The 12139-nt window shown below is 57.9% G+C and overlaps 1 protein-coding gene across 4 annotated transcripts in view; it reads left to right on the forward strand.

Moving 5' to 3' along the window:
* Positions 1-9428, forward strand: part of Kcnh2 (potassium voltage-gated channel subfamily H member 2) — a 64949-nt gene extending 55521 nt beyond the window's left edge. For all 4 annotated transcript variants that reach the window (XM_048786716.1, XM_015493680.2, XM_048786715.1 and 1 more), the window contains 10 exons: positions 1627-2055; positions 2627-3014; positions 3372-3571; positions 4039-4291; positions 5515-5708; positions 6018-6117; positions 6590-6859; positions 6942-7128; positions 7428-7605; positions 8874-9428. In XM_048786716.1, coding sequence (XP_048642673.1) covers positions 1627-2055; positions 2627-3014; positions 3372-3571; positions 4039-4291; positions 5515-5708; positions 6018-6117; positions 6590-6859; positions 6942-7128; positions 7428-7605; positions 8874-9023 — 2349 coding nt within the window. In that variant the 3' untranslated portion in view covers positions 9024-9428. The remainder of the gene's footprint in view (positions 1-1626; positions 2056-2626; positions 3015-3371; positions 3572-4038; positions 4292-5514; positions 5709-6017; positions 6118-6589; positions 6860-6941; positions 7129-7427; positions 7606-8873) is intronic.
* The last annotated feature ends 2711 nt before the right edge of the window (positions 9429-12139 follow it).

Here is a 12139-nt window from a genome sequence, read left to right on the forward strand (position 1 = left end):
GTCAAGGGGATGACAAACCTGGCCCCAGGCCATGTGGGAAGCTAGTGACGCAGAGCTGGGACTGGCCCTCAGGCCGATGAGGTTGGCTGTTCCAGACCTTGCATCCTGGGCTTGCTGCACATGCATGTGTGCACTGGGGCTGTGGGCAGACTTGGGGGCAGGATCACTGCTGTTAGGGGTCGACCAGCACAACCAACTTCCCTGGCACAGGACCCACCTCCAGGCACAGGGAGGAGTCCTATTCAGGGCAGCTACCTCCTTCTGCCCTTTTCCTGTGGGGTTCAGTTCCTTTCTTTCAGTTCCCACTTGAGCCCTGAAAGGCACCACACCATACACATTTACCCTTTGCCTTAAGGAACAGCCCACTTAGTCTGAAGGCAGGGCAGAAATGGGATTCTGGAGGCCTGTCCACAGACTCCTCCCCTGCCCCAGGCCTTAGCTGCTACCCCTGTACCCCCAGTCTGGTGCCTCTGTGTCCATCCCAGCATGGCCAAAGCCCTAACTATGACCCCTCTTACCTTTTGGTTATTTATGGGTGTTTTCCAACCTGTCCTTTGTGTAGGTGGGCCCCAGGGATCCCCTGTTGCTAATGAATGGGATTCTTTGGGACACCTCCCAGCCTAGACATGGTTGTCCCAGGAACTCAGTGCTTCTGGGAGCAGGGCCAGCAGCTCTGTGGGCTGGTTGAGGCCTTGGGTCTAGCTGCCCAGGGAGTGCAGGGTCCGGGGTGGGAGGGTGAGGGGAGGATGTCTTGGGTTGAGTCAGATATCTGTGAGAGCATTCTGGAGAGCAGAGGTAGGACAGAGGAACACACAGAGGCTTCTGAAACAACATGGGAAAGCTGGTCTGAGCGTTCCCTAGTTTGGTTTGGGAGAAAGTGTCATGACTGCTGCCACCTGGTGTGGGTTGTGGGCCCACCTCTGCCTGACTGTTGAGTGAATGCCTGTATAGGCTGTGCATGCTGCTCCTGAGTGACCCTGGTGTGCATGCCCCTCTGTATTTTGTGCCCCAGCTCCTCTGGGCCTGGCTGTGTCCTCTGTATCCTTTTGTAAGAGTATGGGAGCCTGCCTTGGGGCTAGGAGAGTGGGAGGTGGAAACATCTTGGTTCTTCCTGCCAGTGAGGGCAAGGGGCCTGAGGCTGGGTTGCTGGTGTCTTTAGGCCAGTGGCAAGACATGGGCCTGGTAGGACAAGTGTCTAGAGCCTGTCTCTGGAACTGCAGTGCTGGGAGCTGGAGTCCTTGGAACATTTTCCTGGACTGACACAGTGCGTATGTGCGGTGTGTGTGTGGTGTGACTGCATGGTGCCAGTTGTTGTCTGACAGTCTGGTCTGCATTGGTTGTGGGGAGCAGTACTGAGCTTTACTGCACAGTGCCCTGAATTATGGGAACTGAGAGAACTGTGTGGAGCCAGCTGTTCTGTGTGGCATTTGGGAAATTGTAGTGCCCAGGTCTGGGGGGTGGTGAGTAGTTATGGCTGCTTGGCTGTTGGGTTGGGCATTCTGATGGAAATGTTTCTGGTCTTCCTTCCTTACCCTATTTGGCTCTGGCAGGGATGTCACTAGCTGTCACTCAGGAGGTTCCATGGCCTGTCTTCGTCCTTCACCTGCACCTTCCCTACCATTCCAGGTCCTGTCTCTGGGTGCTGACGTGCTGCCGGAATATAAGCTGCAGGCACCACGCATCCACCGCTGGACCATCCTGCACTACAGCCCCTTCAAGGCCGTGTGGGACTGGCTTATCCTGCTGCTGGTCATCTACACGGCTGTCTTCACGCCCTACTCGGCTGCCTTCCTGTTGAAGGAGACTGAAGAGGGTTCCCAGGCCCCTGACTGTGGTTATGCCTGCCAGCCTTTGGCCGTGGTGGACCTTATTGTGGATATCATGTTCATCGTGGACATCCTCATCAACTTCCGCACCACCTATGTCAATGCCAACGAGGAGGTGGTCAGCCACCCCGGCCGCATCGCTGTCCACTACTTCAAGGGCTGGTTTCTCATTGACATGGTGGCCGCCATCCCCTTTGACTTGCTCATCTTTGGCTCTGGCTCTGAGGAGGTGGGGTCGATAGGGAGGCAGAGAGAGGGAGGAGAGGCCAGGAGGGCATGAGGGGGTGTAGAGATGCTGTGGGAGGTGGGGGGGCTTGAAGACGGAGGAGGGGAGAAGAGGAGAAATGGCCATCATAGGCAAGGGGGTACCTGAACAAATCCATTCTTGTGCCTCCTTTCCATATGGGCTGCCCAAAGGGCTTTAGGGGACCAGAGGGGGCTCTTTTTTGTAATCTGTCCACCCAAAGTACAGTTTTCTAACACTTCCAGTGCCCTGGAAGCTAGTGGGAGGCACCTTTGGGTGGCTGTTGGACCTTCTGGAGCCCCTGTTTCTTAATTCTCATTACGGGAATGTGACCAGTGTGTCCTAAAGAATGCCCAAAGATTAATGAGACACTGCTGGGAGCAGCGTAGGAGGTGCTTCCTACAAGTGGCTTCAGTTATTAGAAAGGTTCTGGGAGGGTGTCTTTGGCGAGTTTACTTCCAGTTCCCTCTCCAAGGGCCACAATGCCCTTCCCCCACCCCACCCCCGGCCTCCTTATTTGCTCCCACACTGAATATCTACCCCGCATCTTCCTCAGCTGATTGGGCTGCTGAAGACTGCGCGGCTGCTGCGGCTGGTTCGCGTGGCGCGGAAGCTGGACCGATACTCGGAGTACGGGGCCGCCGTGCTTTTCCTGCTCATGTGCACCTTCGCGCTCATTGCGCACTGGCTGGCCTGCATCTGGTACGCCATCGGCAACATGGAGCAGCCGCACATGGACTCGCGCATCGGCTGGTTGCACAACCTGGGCGACCAGATCGGCAAGCCCTACAACAGCAGTGGCCTGGGTGGTCCCTCCATCAAGGACAAGTACGTCACAGCGCTCTACTTCACCTTCAGCAGCCTCACCAGCGTGGGCTTCGGCAATGTCTCTCCAAATACTAACTCGGAGAAAATCTTCTCCATCTGCGTCATGCTCATTGGCTGTGAGTGTACCTAGGGGCGGGGCTGGGGGCTTGGTCGGGGCGCTGGTCGTGGGGGGCAGGGTGGTGGGGTGGTGGGCTGGAAAGAAGAGAGGCGGTTAGAGCTCCTCGCCCCTTGCCCCGCCCCCACTTAGATACTCCAGGGCCCACCACCATGACATGGTTTGGAGTCTGGGAATCAGGGCAGGAAATGCTGAAGGATGGCGTGTGTTTGAGCATGTTTATATCCACTCTCAGACTGAGACGTGACCGGACCGCGGGTGTCGTGTCGTTGACCTGGTGCAGGGCCTGAGCAGAGGGTCCCCGTGGGAGGGCGGGGTCCCTGCGGATGCTGACGGCCCCACTCACCCACGCCCCCAGCCCTCATGTATGCCAGCATCTTCGGCAACGTGTCTGCCATCATCCAGCGGCTGTACTCGGGCACCGCCCGCTACCACACACAGATGCTCCGGGTGCGGGAGTTCATCCGCTTTCACCAGATTCCTAACCCGCTGCGTCAGCGCCTAGAGGAATACTTCCAGCACGCCTGGTCCTACACCAACGGCATCGACATGAACGCGGTGAGGCGCCAGTAGCTGATGGCGGGAACCTCTTGGTGCAGCAAGCCTATCTCCCATGTACCCAGTCAGTGCTAAGAGGGACCCTGAGAAACAGGTGGCTTCCTTTTTCTCGGGAGGAAACTCAAGCTCACAGAGCTCCTTTATTGGAGACCCCTCCCACTGGGTCAAGTGCTGAGCCCTTAGGCCATTTATATAGGGGAGGGCGTGAAATCCTGCTAGAGCTGAAAGCAGGCATTGGTCTCTACACTTGCACAGGAGAAAGTGGAGGTCTGGAGACCAAGGGTGCCCATCCAGAGGTGGTGCAGCTGGAGTAGGAGCCCAGGTGCTTCCCTCGACACTGGACCTCTGAGGCTCTGGGAAGCATCCTGATCTCTGGGGCCTAGAGGAGACAGAGGTGTGGGGCAGTGGACTGGGGAGTGGTTGGGGTCCCAGGAGAGGGTGTCCTGAGTGGTCTCACCTGTCCTCAGGTGCTGAAAGGTTTCCCTGAGTGCCTGCAGGCCGACATCTGCCTGCACCTGAACCGGTCACTGCTGCAGCACTGCAAGCCCTTCCGCGGGGCCACCAAGGGCTGCCTGAGGGCTCTGGCCATGAAGTTCAAGACCACACATGCACCACCAGGAGATACGCTGGTGCACGCTGGGGACCTGCTCACGGCACTCTACTTCATCTCCCGTGGTTCTATTGAAATCCTGCGGGGCGATGTCGTTGTGGCCATCTTGGGTACGTGGTGGGGGCACTGAATAGGAAATGCCAGCTGTAGCCTAGAGGGGCCTCAGCCCTCTGAATATGCAGTCACGGAGGCTGTGGACCCAGGGCTGATGGCAGGTTCCTTGGGCCCTTTAATTCACCCAGCTCCGGCCCTCTTAGCTGGGCGGTGGGGAGGAACCTCCTTGGGGGTCGAGCTGCTGAAATAAAGCCGGATCAAATTTAAATCCTCCCAGGTGAGCAGTGGAGGGAGAAGTGCCCAACTAGAGACCACATTGGTGATTCCATGCAATATAGCTCCCGCACCCCTTCCTTTCTACCCAGCCTGTGCACATGGATAGGTGTGGCCATTGGGGACTTCTTGCCCTGGTCTGTTCTTTTCTTGGTGCTGTACACCTTAGGGGCAGATGCACCAGACTCTTGACCATGACTTACAGTAGATTTTTAGATTTTTATTTCTCAGCTCAGCACAAACACATACACCCAGTCAATAAACATACACCCCACACAACTAAGTCAAAGTTTCACTACACGTCACTACATGTAGTACCTTCCGACTTTTTCTGTTCCATGCTGTGTTATGGTATGCTATCCTCTTTTCTTTTTTCTTTTTATTTCAAACCAGGGATTGAACTCTGGGGCACTTGACCACTGAGCCACATTCCCAGCCCTATTTTGTATTTTGTTTAGAGACAGGGTCTCAGTGAGTTGCTTCACACCTCGCTAAAGCTGAGGCTGGCTTTGAACTTGCAATCCTCCTGTCTCAGCCACCCGAGCTGCTGGGATTACAGGCGTGCGCCACTGCACCTAGCCCTATTTTCTTTCAGTTAAAAAATGCTGGTCCCGATTCACTACTGTGTTCTCATCTATAGCTTGAAGAACATTGCTTATAAGGGTGCAGTGTTTGGCTAGGAGGGTGTTTGGGACATGGAGGCTTGGGGCTAGAAGTGGGGTTACAACCCAAGGAAGTCAAGGCCACAGGAAGAGCTGGAGTATCCCAGGTGGGCCTTTTGGCTGGGTCCTAGTTGTTGGGAGACCCAAAATTCCTGACCCCTTTTCCCTCAGGCATTGAGGCCACTTGGCCCTGTCCTGCCTGCTGGGAGTTGGGGAGGGAGGACTGGCTAATGCTTCCCCTGGCTATGTAGCTGGGGGCAGGCTGAAATGCCCCGAAGGAGGGTACCTGCCTCCTCCTGATGCTGGCCCGGTGGGCTGAAAACTCTGTCCTCTCTGGCCTCCAGGGAAAAATGACATCTTTGGGGAGCCTCTGAACCTGTATGCACGGCCTGGCAAGTCCAATGGGGACGTGCGTGCCCTTACCTACTGTGACCTGCATAAAATCCATCGGGACGACCTGCTAGAGGTGCTGGATATGTACCCTGAGTTCTCAGACCACTTCTGGTCTAGCCTGGAGATCACCTTCAACCTGCGGGATGTAAGTTGGCCATCTCCAGCTACCCCCAGAAGAGCTGCCTTCTCCCAGTTGGGGGCTGTACCTTCACTCTGTGATCTCGAGTGTGCGAGTGTGCTGCTTCTCTCCCTCCATTTCCCTGTCTGTCCAGTGGTATCGTAGGTTATGGAATCCAGCTTCAGCTCTTGTCCCTGGGAAGAATCCTAAAGGAGGGGGGCATTTCCTTCAGCAGGAGCGCTGAGCCCCACCTCCTCTATGTTGATGAGGGGCCTTGACCTGACCTGGGTGAGGCTGGAGGGCAGAGGAAGGCTCTGACACCATTCTTGGTTCCAGACCAACATGATCCCGGGCTCCCCTGGCAGCGCGGAGTTAGAGGGCGGTTTCAACCGGCAACGCAAGCGCAAGCTGTCCTTCCGGAGGCGCACCGACAAGGGTGAGACGGGGAGGGGAGCTCGGGCCGCGAGTGTCTGTCTACTCTGTCCAGGCACCTCACACCTTCGCGTTCCTTACGCAGTGTGCCCACTCCGCCCCCTGTCTGTTCGAACGCTGCCATCCTTAAAGGCGCGCTTGAGCCGCCACCTCCCCTGCAAGTGCTGTCACCTCAGACCCCCGCAAGAGGTTGAGTCTTGGAGGACGCTGCCTTGAACTGATGGGCAGGGACACTGCAGGACAAAGGAGGCGAGGGGCCAGCCATGGGGAAGGTCCCTCAGAGCCCCGCCCAGGGGCGCCGTTTCCTGTGTGGGAGTTAGTGTGATTGACAGTGGTCAGGGGAAGACAGCAAAAGGCAGTTCGGCCCAGCCCTGGCATGGCCCTTTTCCGGGATGGCTTCTATTCCTGTTTCCATCCCTGCCGCCCGCTGCTCTTCCCTTCTTTCCCCTCTCTGAGGTCGGTTCTGTTTCCTGCAGACGCGGAGCAGCCAGGGGAGATGTCGGCCTTGGGGCCTGGCCGGGCCGGGGCAGGGCAGAGTAGCCGCGGCCGGCTGGGGGAGTCCTGGGGGGAGAGCCCATCCAGTGGCCCCTCCAGCCCCGAGAGCAGTGAGGATGAGGAACCAGGTCGCAGCTCCAGCCCCCTCCGCCTGGTGCCCTTCTCTAGTCCCAGGCCCCCTGGAGAGCCACTGGGTGGGGAGCCCCTGACGGAGGACCGGGAGAAGAGTGACACCTGCAACCCTCTTTCAGGTAGGGGCGGGGCCAGGGGGGCCGCGCGAAGGGCGGGGGCGTGGCCTTTCTTCCCGGCCTCACCCCTACTCTCTGGCTCCAGGCGCCTTCTCTGGGGTGTCCAACATTTTCAGCTTTTGGGGGGACAGCCGGGGCCGCCAGTACCAGGAATTGCCTCGCTGCCCCGCCCCCACCCCCAGCCTCCTCAACATCCCACTGTCCAGCCCCAGCCGGCGGCCCCGGGGTGATGTGGAGAGCAGGCTGGACGCGCTCCAGCGGCAGCTCAACAGGTGAGTTGGCATGTCTGGAGAGGGTAGGGGTGGGCTGCACTATATGGGAATACAGGAGCTGTTCTGTGGGGTGCTGGCCATGTTGTGGGCTAAAGGGCGCTTGCTCAGTCCAGGCCTGTCTGTGGGTCCAGGCAGCCGGACCCTCTCCTACTCAGAGCTGAGCCAGACACCCAGAGTGGAGAGGGACCTTGGGGTTGACCCTGCCCCCAAGGCAGTCCTGAAGTCAACAATGGTGTCTCTACTGAACATCCCCCCACCCCCCATGGCCACAAGTTTGCCCTCCCTACTTCTTGCTCCAGGCTGGAGACCCGGCTGAGTGCAGACATGGCCACTGTCCTGCAGCTGCTACAGAGGCAGATGACACTGGTCCCACCTGCCTACAGTGCTGTGACCACCCCGGGGCCTGGTCCCACTTCCACCTCCCCTTTGCTGCCTGTGGGCCCCATCCCCACCCTCACCCTGGACTCGCTTTCTCAGGTGAGTTCCCAGCCCTTCTCCCACAGCACCCCCCCAGTCCTGCAGTTCTACCCTGACTTGCCACCCTTCCTGCTAGGCCTCGTGGCCAGCCTCCCCCATCCTATTCCTGTCTTCTCTGGGGTGGTTCCTATCTTCTGTCCCACCAAGAGGCTGGAGAGAACAAGGCAGGAGGTAGACAGCTGGGAGCAGGGAAGCAGAGCCTGAGCGACACGGGCTCTCCTGGCATTGTCTGAAGGGCCAGGTCTCACTGAGGAGCCTGAGTCTGTGTGCCAGTGTGTCCCGGGTCCCTGCTGTGGTGACATATCCCCAGTCTTACATCTGCCCTCTTAGCTTTTTGCTCTAGCCATACTACAGCACCCTCTTTGAAGGCTTCTGGCATTTCCATGGTACTGAGGCCAAGCCCCTGGGCCAGGACTTCCTGGGCCTACATTTATCTCCTTCTGCTGGAGGTTGTCCTCAGATGCCCTTTGTCCTCTCCTAAGAGGATCTATGTGTTTCTGGCCTTCTGAAGGACAACTGTGTTGGGCCTCCCTGTACCAGTTCCTGAGGGTGGAGAAGGGGGCTCCTCTGGGTCCCAGAGGCAGCTTGGGATCTGCCTCCTCCCCCCACCTGGCATGGCTCCCCCTCCCATATGCTGCCTGCTCCTGTTTGCAGACACCAGGGCCCACGTCAGCAAATGTGCCAGTCTCCCTTCACAGCCTCCCCCGCAGGGATCTCACCAGCACACTCGTCAGCACCCACAAACCCCTCCCGCCTGCCCTGGCGTTCTCCCTGGCCTTCAGTTGCCTGGCCGCCAGCCTGCCTCTGTTTCTAGGTCCTCAGAGTTCTTTCTAGAATTGCAGAAAGAAACCTCATCTCTCTTTCTGTCCCAGCTCCTGTCCCAACTCAGGGACTCCTAATTCCAGATTGGGTTTGGATTCAGCGTCCCTTTCCCTGAGAAGGAAGAGGCTGTGCCCTCGTCTCTTCCCTGGCTGGGCAGCGAGGCCCTCTGTCAGGGGGAAGTCCCTCAGCTCCTCCCAGCTGCCTCTGTTCCTTTGGCTTTTGCCTTTAGAGGCCTTTCTCTACTTCCAACCACAGTGTGTGTCCCTTTGCTGTCCCCGTCCTGCTGTCTGCATGGCTCTTCTCTTTGTCCCCTTCAGGCCCCTCCTTGTGCACCTGACAGGAGCTTCAGGGCTTCTTGACCTCTGTAGCCTGAATTCTCTTGGCCCTCTCCACCTCCTTCCTTCTCCGTGTCCTGCCTGTCTGCTCACACTCCGTCGTCTTTGCAGGTTTCCCAGTTCATGGCGTTCGAGGAACTTCCTCCGGGAGTCCCAGAGCTTCCCCAAGAAGGGCCCACTCGTCGCCTCTCCCTGCCGGGCCAGCTGGGGGCCCTCACCTCCCAGCCTCTGCACAGACATGGCTCAGACCCGGGCAGTTAGTGGGGCCGCCTAGTACAGATGTGTGGCTCACCCAGGGTTCAGGGCACCGCCTGGGCCGCTCCCCTCGGAGGCCCTGCCCAGGAGGCCCTGGCCGCGGAGGGGAGAGGACGGTGAAGGAGCAGCTCCTCCCTGCCCTTGGGACCATCTCCTCCTGAAGTCCCCTGGGCCCCACTGGGAGGGGCAGGGGCAGGGCCGGGCAGTGGACAGGGGGTCTGTGGTCCCCCCACTGCCCTGGGGGCATTAGCTGGTCTAACTGCCCGGAGGCACCCGGCCCTGGGCCTTAGGCACCTCAAGGACTTTTCTGCTATTTACTGCTCTTATTGTTAAGGATAATAATTAAGGATCATATGAATAATTAATGAAGATGCTGATGACTATGAATAATAAATGATTATCCTGAGGAGACTCCAGTGGTGCTGGGAGGGTGCAGGTGTCGCCTCCTATCTATGTGTATGCTCCTGTTCTGGACACACTGGCCTCTGTGTTGGGACCAGGGCCTGCAGGGCTCCCTCAATCTCCAGGTGTGCATGTGGTAGGGCTGCCCCGGGGCTTGAAACAGGTCATCTTCAGGGCTTCCCCTGTATGGATTCAGGATAGCAAAGAACCAAGTGACTGCTGTGAGTTTGGAGGTCGCCCCCTGGGATCCAGCCTCTCAGGGCCATATGGCTTTCCTGAGGGGCACAGTGCCTCCCAAAGCAGACCCCACATCGATGCAGCCATAATAGTTAACAGGCTAGCCCCATACTGACCCTGAGTCTGGCCTTCCCCCTGCTCTCAATTTGGTCTCATTTTGACCCTTTATAAATGGGTGTCTCCTATACCCTAGTCTGGATACGATGGCTTTCCCTGACCAGAGCTCACCTGTCTGGCTATAGATGGGCCTCACCTTGATCACCTTGATCACCTGACTCTTGATCACAAGAAGAGCTGCCTCACGAGGGTAGAAGTTTCAGGGTGACTCATCTCATTATTGGGGAACAAGTCAAAGCATATATTCTGGGGACAGCAAAGAGTCGCCCAGGCCCCATGTGCAGGAATGTGTGTGCACATACGCTGCTGGGCTTCTGAGCACACCCAGCCTCTGGAGGGGCCATTAGCTGTGGTGGGCTCTACCCAGGCAGGCTGTTCATAGGGAGGGTGCTCCCGAAGGCCTCCAGAGCCCAGAGCAGTCCTCACAAAAGCCCTACCACCCCGACCCTTTGAAGGCAAGCATGGCCATTCTCACTGACTGTGCCTGAAGCGGGTGGGGTGTTGGCTTCAAAATCCTGGAAGGTTTTCCCAGTGTCCAGACAGAAGAGAGGGAGTCCCACTCTGACCAGACCTGGTAGGACCTAGGTCAGATGGAGAGAAGGAGACCTGTGACTCAGAGTTGGAGAGGGATGATATGAATCAGGCAGAAAGGGTGGCTTTGGGCTTCTGGATCTTCAGTTATACATGAGTGTGTGTATGTATGTGTGCGTGCACACATGTACACAGGTGTGCATGTGATAGCAGGCATCTGCTTGTGGATGGGCCTTCTTGGTGGGTGCGAGGGTGGGGATGGTCTGGCTGTAGGGCTGGTGGCCTAGTTACAGTGTCAGTAGCATGTGGCTCTGCTTGTGGACCATGGAACCAGGGTGGGGGACAGCTGGGGCAGCAGCTGTCTGACCATGAGCAGTAGAGGTACAAGGAAAGCTTGATGCTCATCGTGTGCGGGCTCCCCTCTTCCTGGCCCTGTCACACCTTGTTATCAGATGCCTTTATCCTTAGAATGTCCACCTGATCTTGGGAGCTCAGCTTAGTTCATGTCACTCAGGGTACAGGAGCGGGGTGGCGCCTGTCCAGTGAGCCTGCTGGTGTTCATGGGCCCAAGGAGGAGGGGAGGGAGAGCCTCTGGAACCCTCTAGGTTGGTTATTTCTTTGGGGGAACCACGCACATGCTGCAGTCAACCACCTGCCACCTGGTAGGGGTACTACCTGGGCTGTGGGGCCTGGTGTGGACAATGGTGTATGTAGGGAATGAATGTGTGCCTGTGCGTGCAGGGCAGGGTCTATACCCAGAATGGGGACTAGGCCAGGCAGAGGGGAACCTGCAAAATTTGTCTCCCATGGGATCCCACAGACACTCCAGGGGTCAGTCGCTCAGTCTGGATGGAGGATTTGCCTATACAGCCTGTGCCAGGTCCCTGCCAGGAGCTGCTTGCCAGGTTGGAGTGTGGGTGGTGGGCACCAATCACGGTGGCTCCATTTACCAGATGGTTGTTACCTGCTGCACTACAGTGAGATGCTCTGCTCTTGTGGCATTAGTGCCCACTACTGCAAAAGTGGGTATCACTGGTCCATGTAGGAGTCAGGATCCAGATGGCTTGGTGACCTGCTGGGTTTCTGCTGCCAGCAGGGACTGGGTGTGTTTGACTCTCATATTCTCCTCCTGCCCCCCCCCCCTCACCCCTGCACTGCTCAGTCCTAAGGCACACACCCACTAGACCTGCCTTCTTCCTCCACCCCAGCTTCCGAGCCACAGGAACTTTGGTGTGCTGAGGGCAGGCAGGTCTCTACTCTCCTGCAGGGCTGGATATCTGCCTGCTGGGGGACTGTCATCTGGAGCTGAGGGTTCTCTCAAACCAAGAGATCTGGAGCGTGGGGTGGGAGCTGGAGGGGGCTGCTGCAGGCAAGGAAAGGGATCCGCATGGCTGCCAATGCCTGGGGGAAGCCTGGAGCAGTGCCCAGAGCTGGTGCACCATAGGGGATGGGGAGCCAGAGCCTGCTGCCTCATCCTCCTCCACCTCTGTATTCAAAGCTCTAGGAGCAGGGAGGCCCCAGAGTGCCTCCCAGTCTTGTGACGCAGCCACTGCCACCTGCCCAGGTGCAAGCTTGCCTCCAGCACCTGTGCTTACCTGGACTCCCATCCCTGCACAGTCAGGTGCGGCTGCTCTCACATTTCATTGGCAAACAGCAGAAAGTGATATTCGGAGCACACCCCTGTGGCCAGCGTTATTCCATCTGCCTGGAAACAAAGCCCATGAGGCTTCATGTCCTCCCAAGCAGCCACAGCTCCAGAGTGGAGCTGGAATGTGAACCCAGGTGCTCTGAGTCACAAACCTGTGGCTTAACCCTTAGGCACACTGCTGCTTTTG

This window comes from Marmota marmota, unplaced genomic scaffold (assembly GCF_001458135.2).
Source record: "Marmota marmota marmota unplaced genomic scaffold, marMar, whole genome shotgun sequence".
Classification (NCBI taxonomy): Eukaryota; Metazoa; Chordata; class Mammalia; order Rodentia; family Sciuridae; genus Marmota; species Marmota marmota.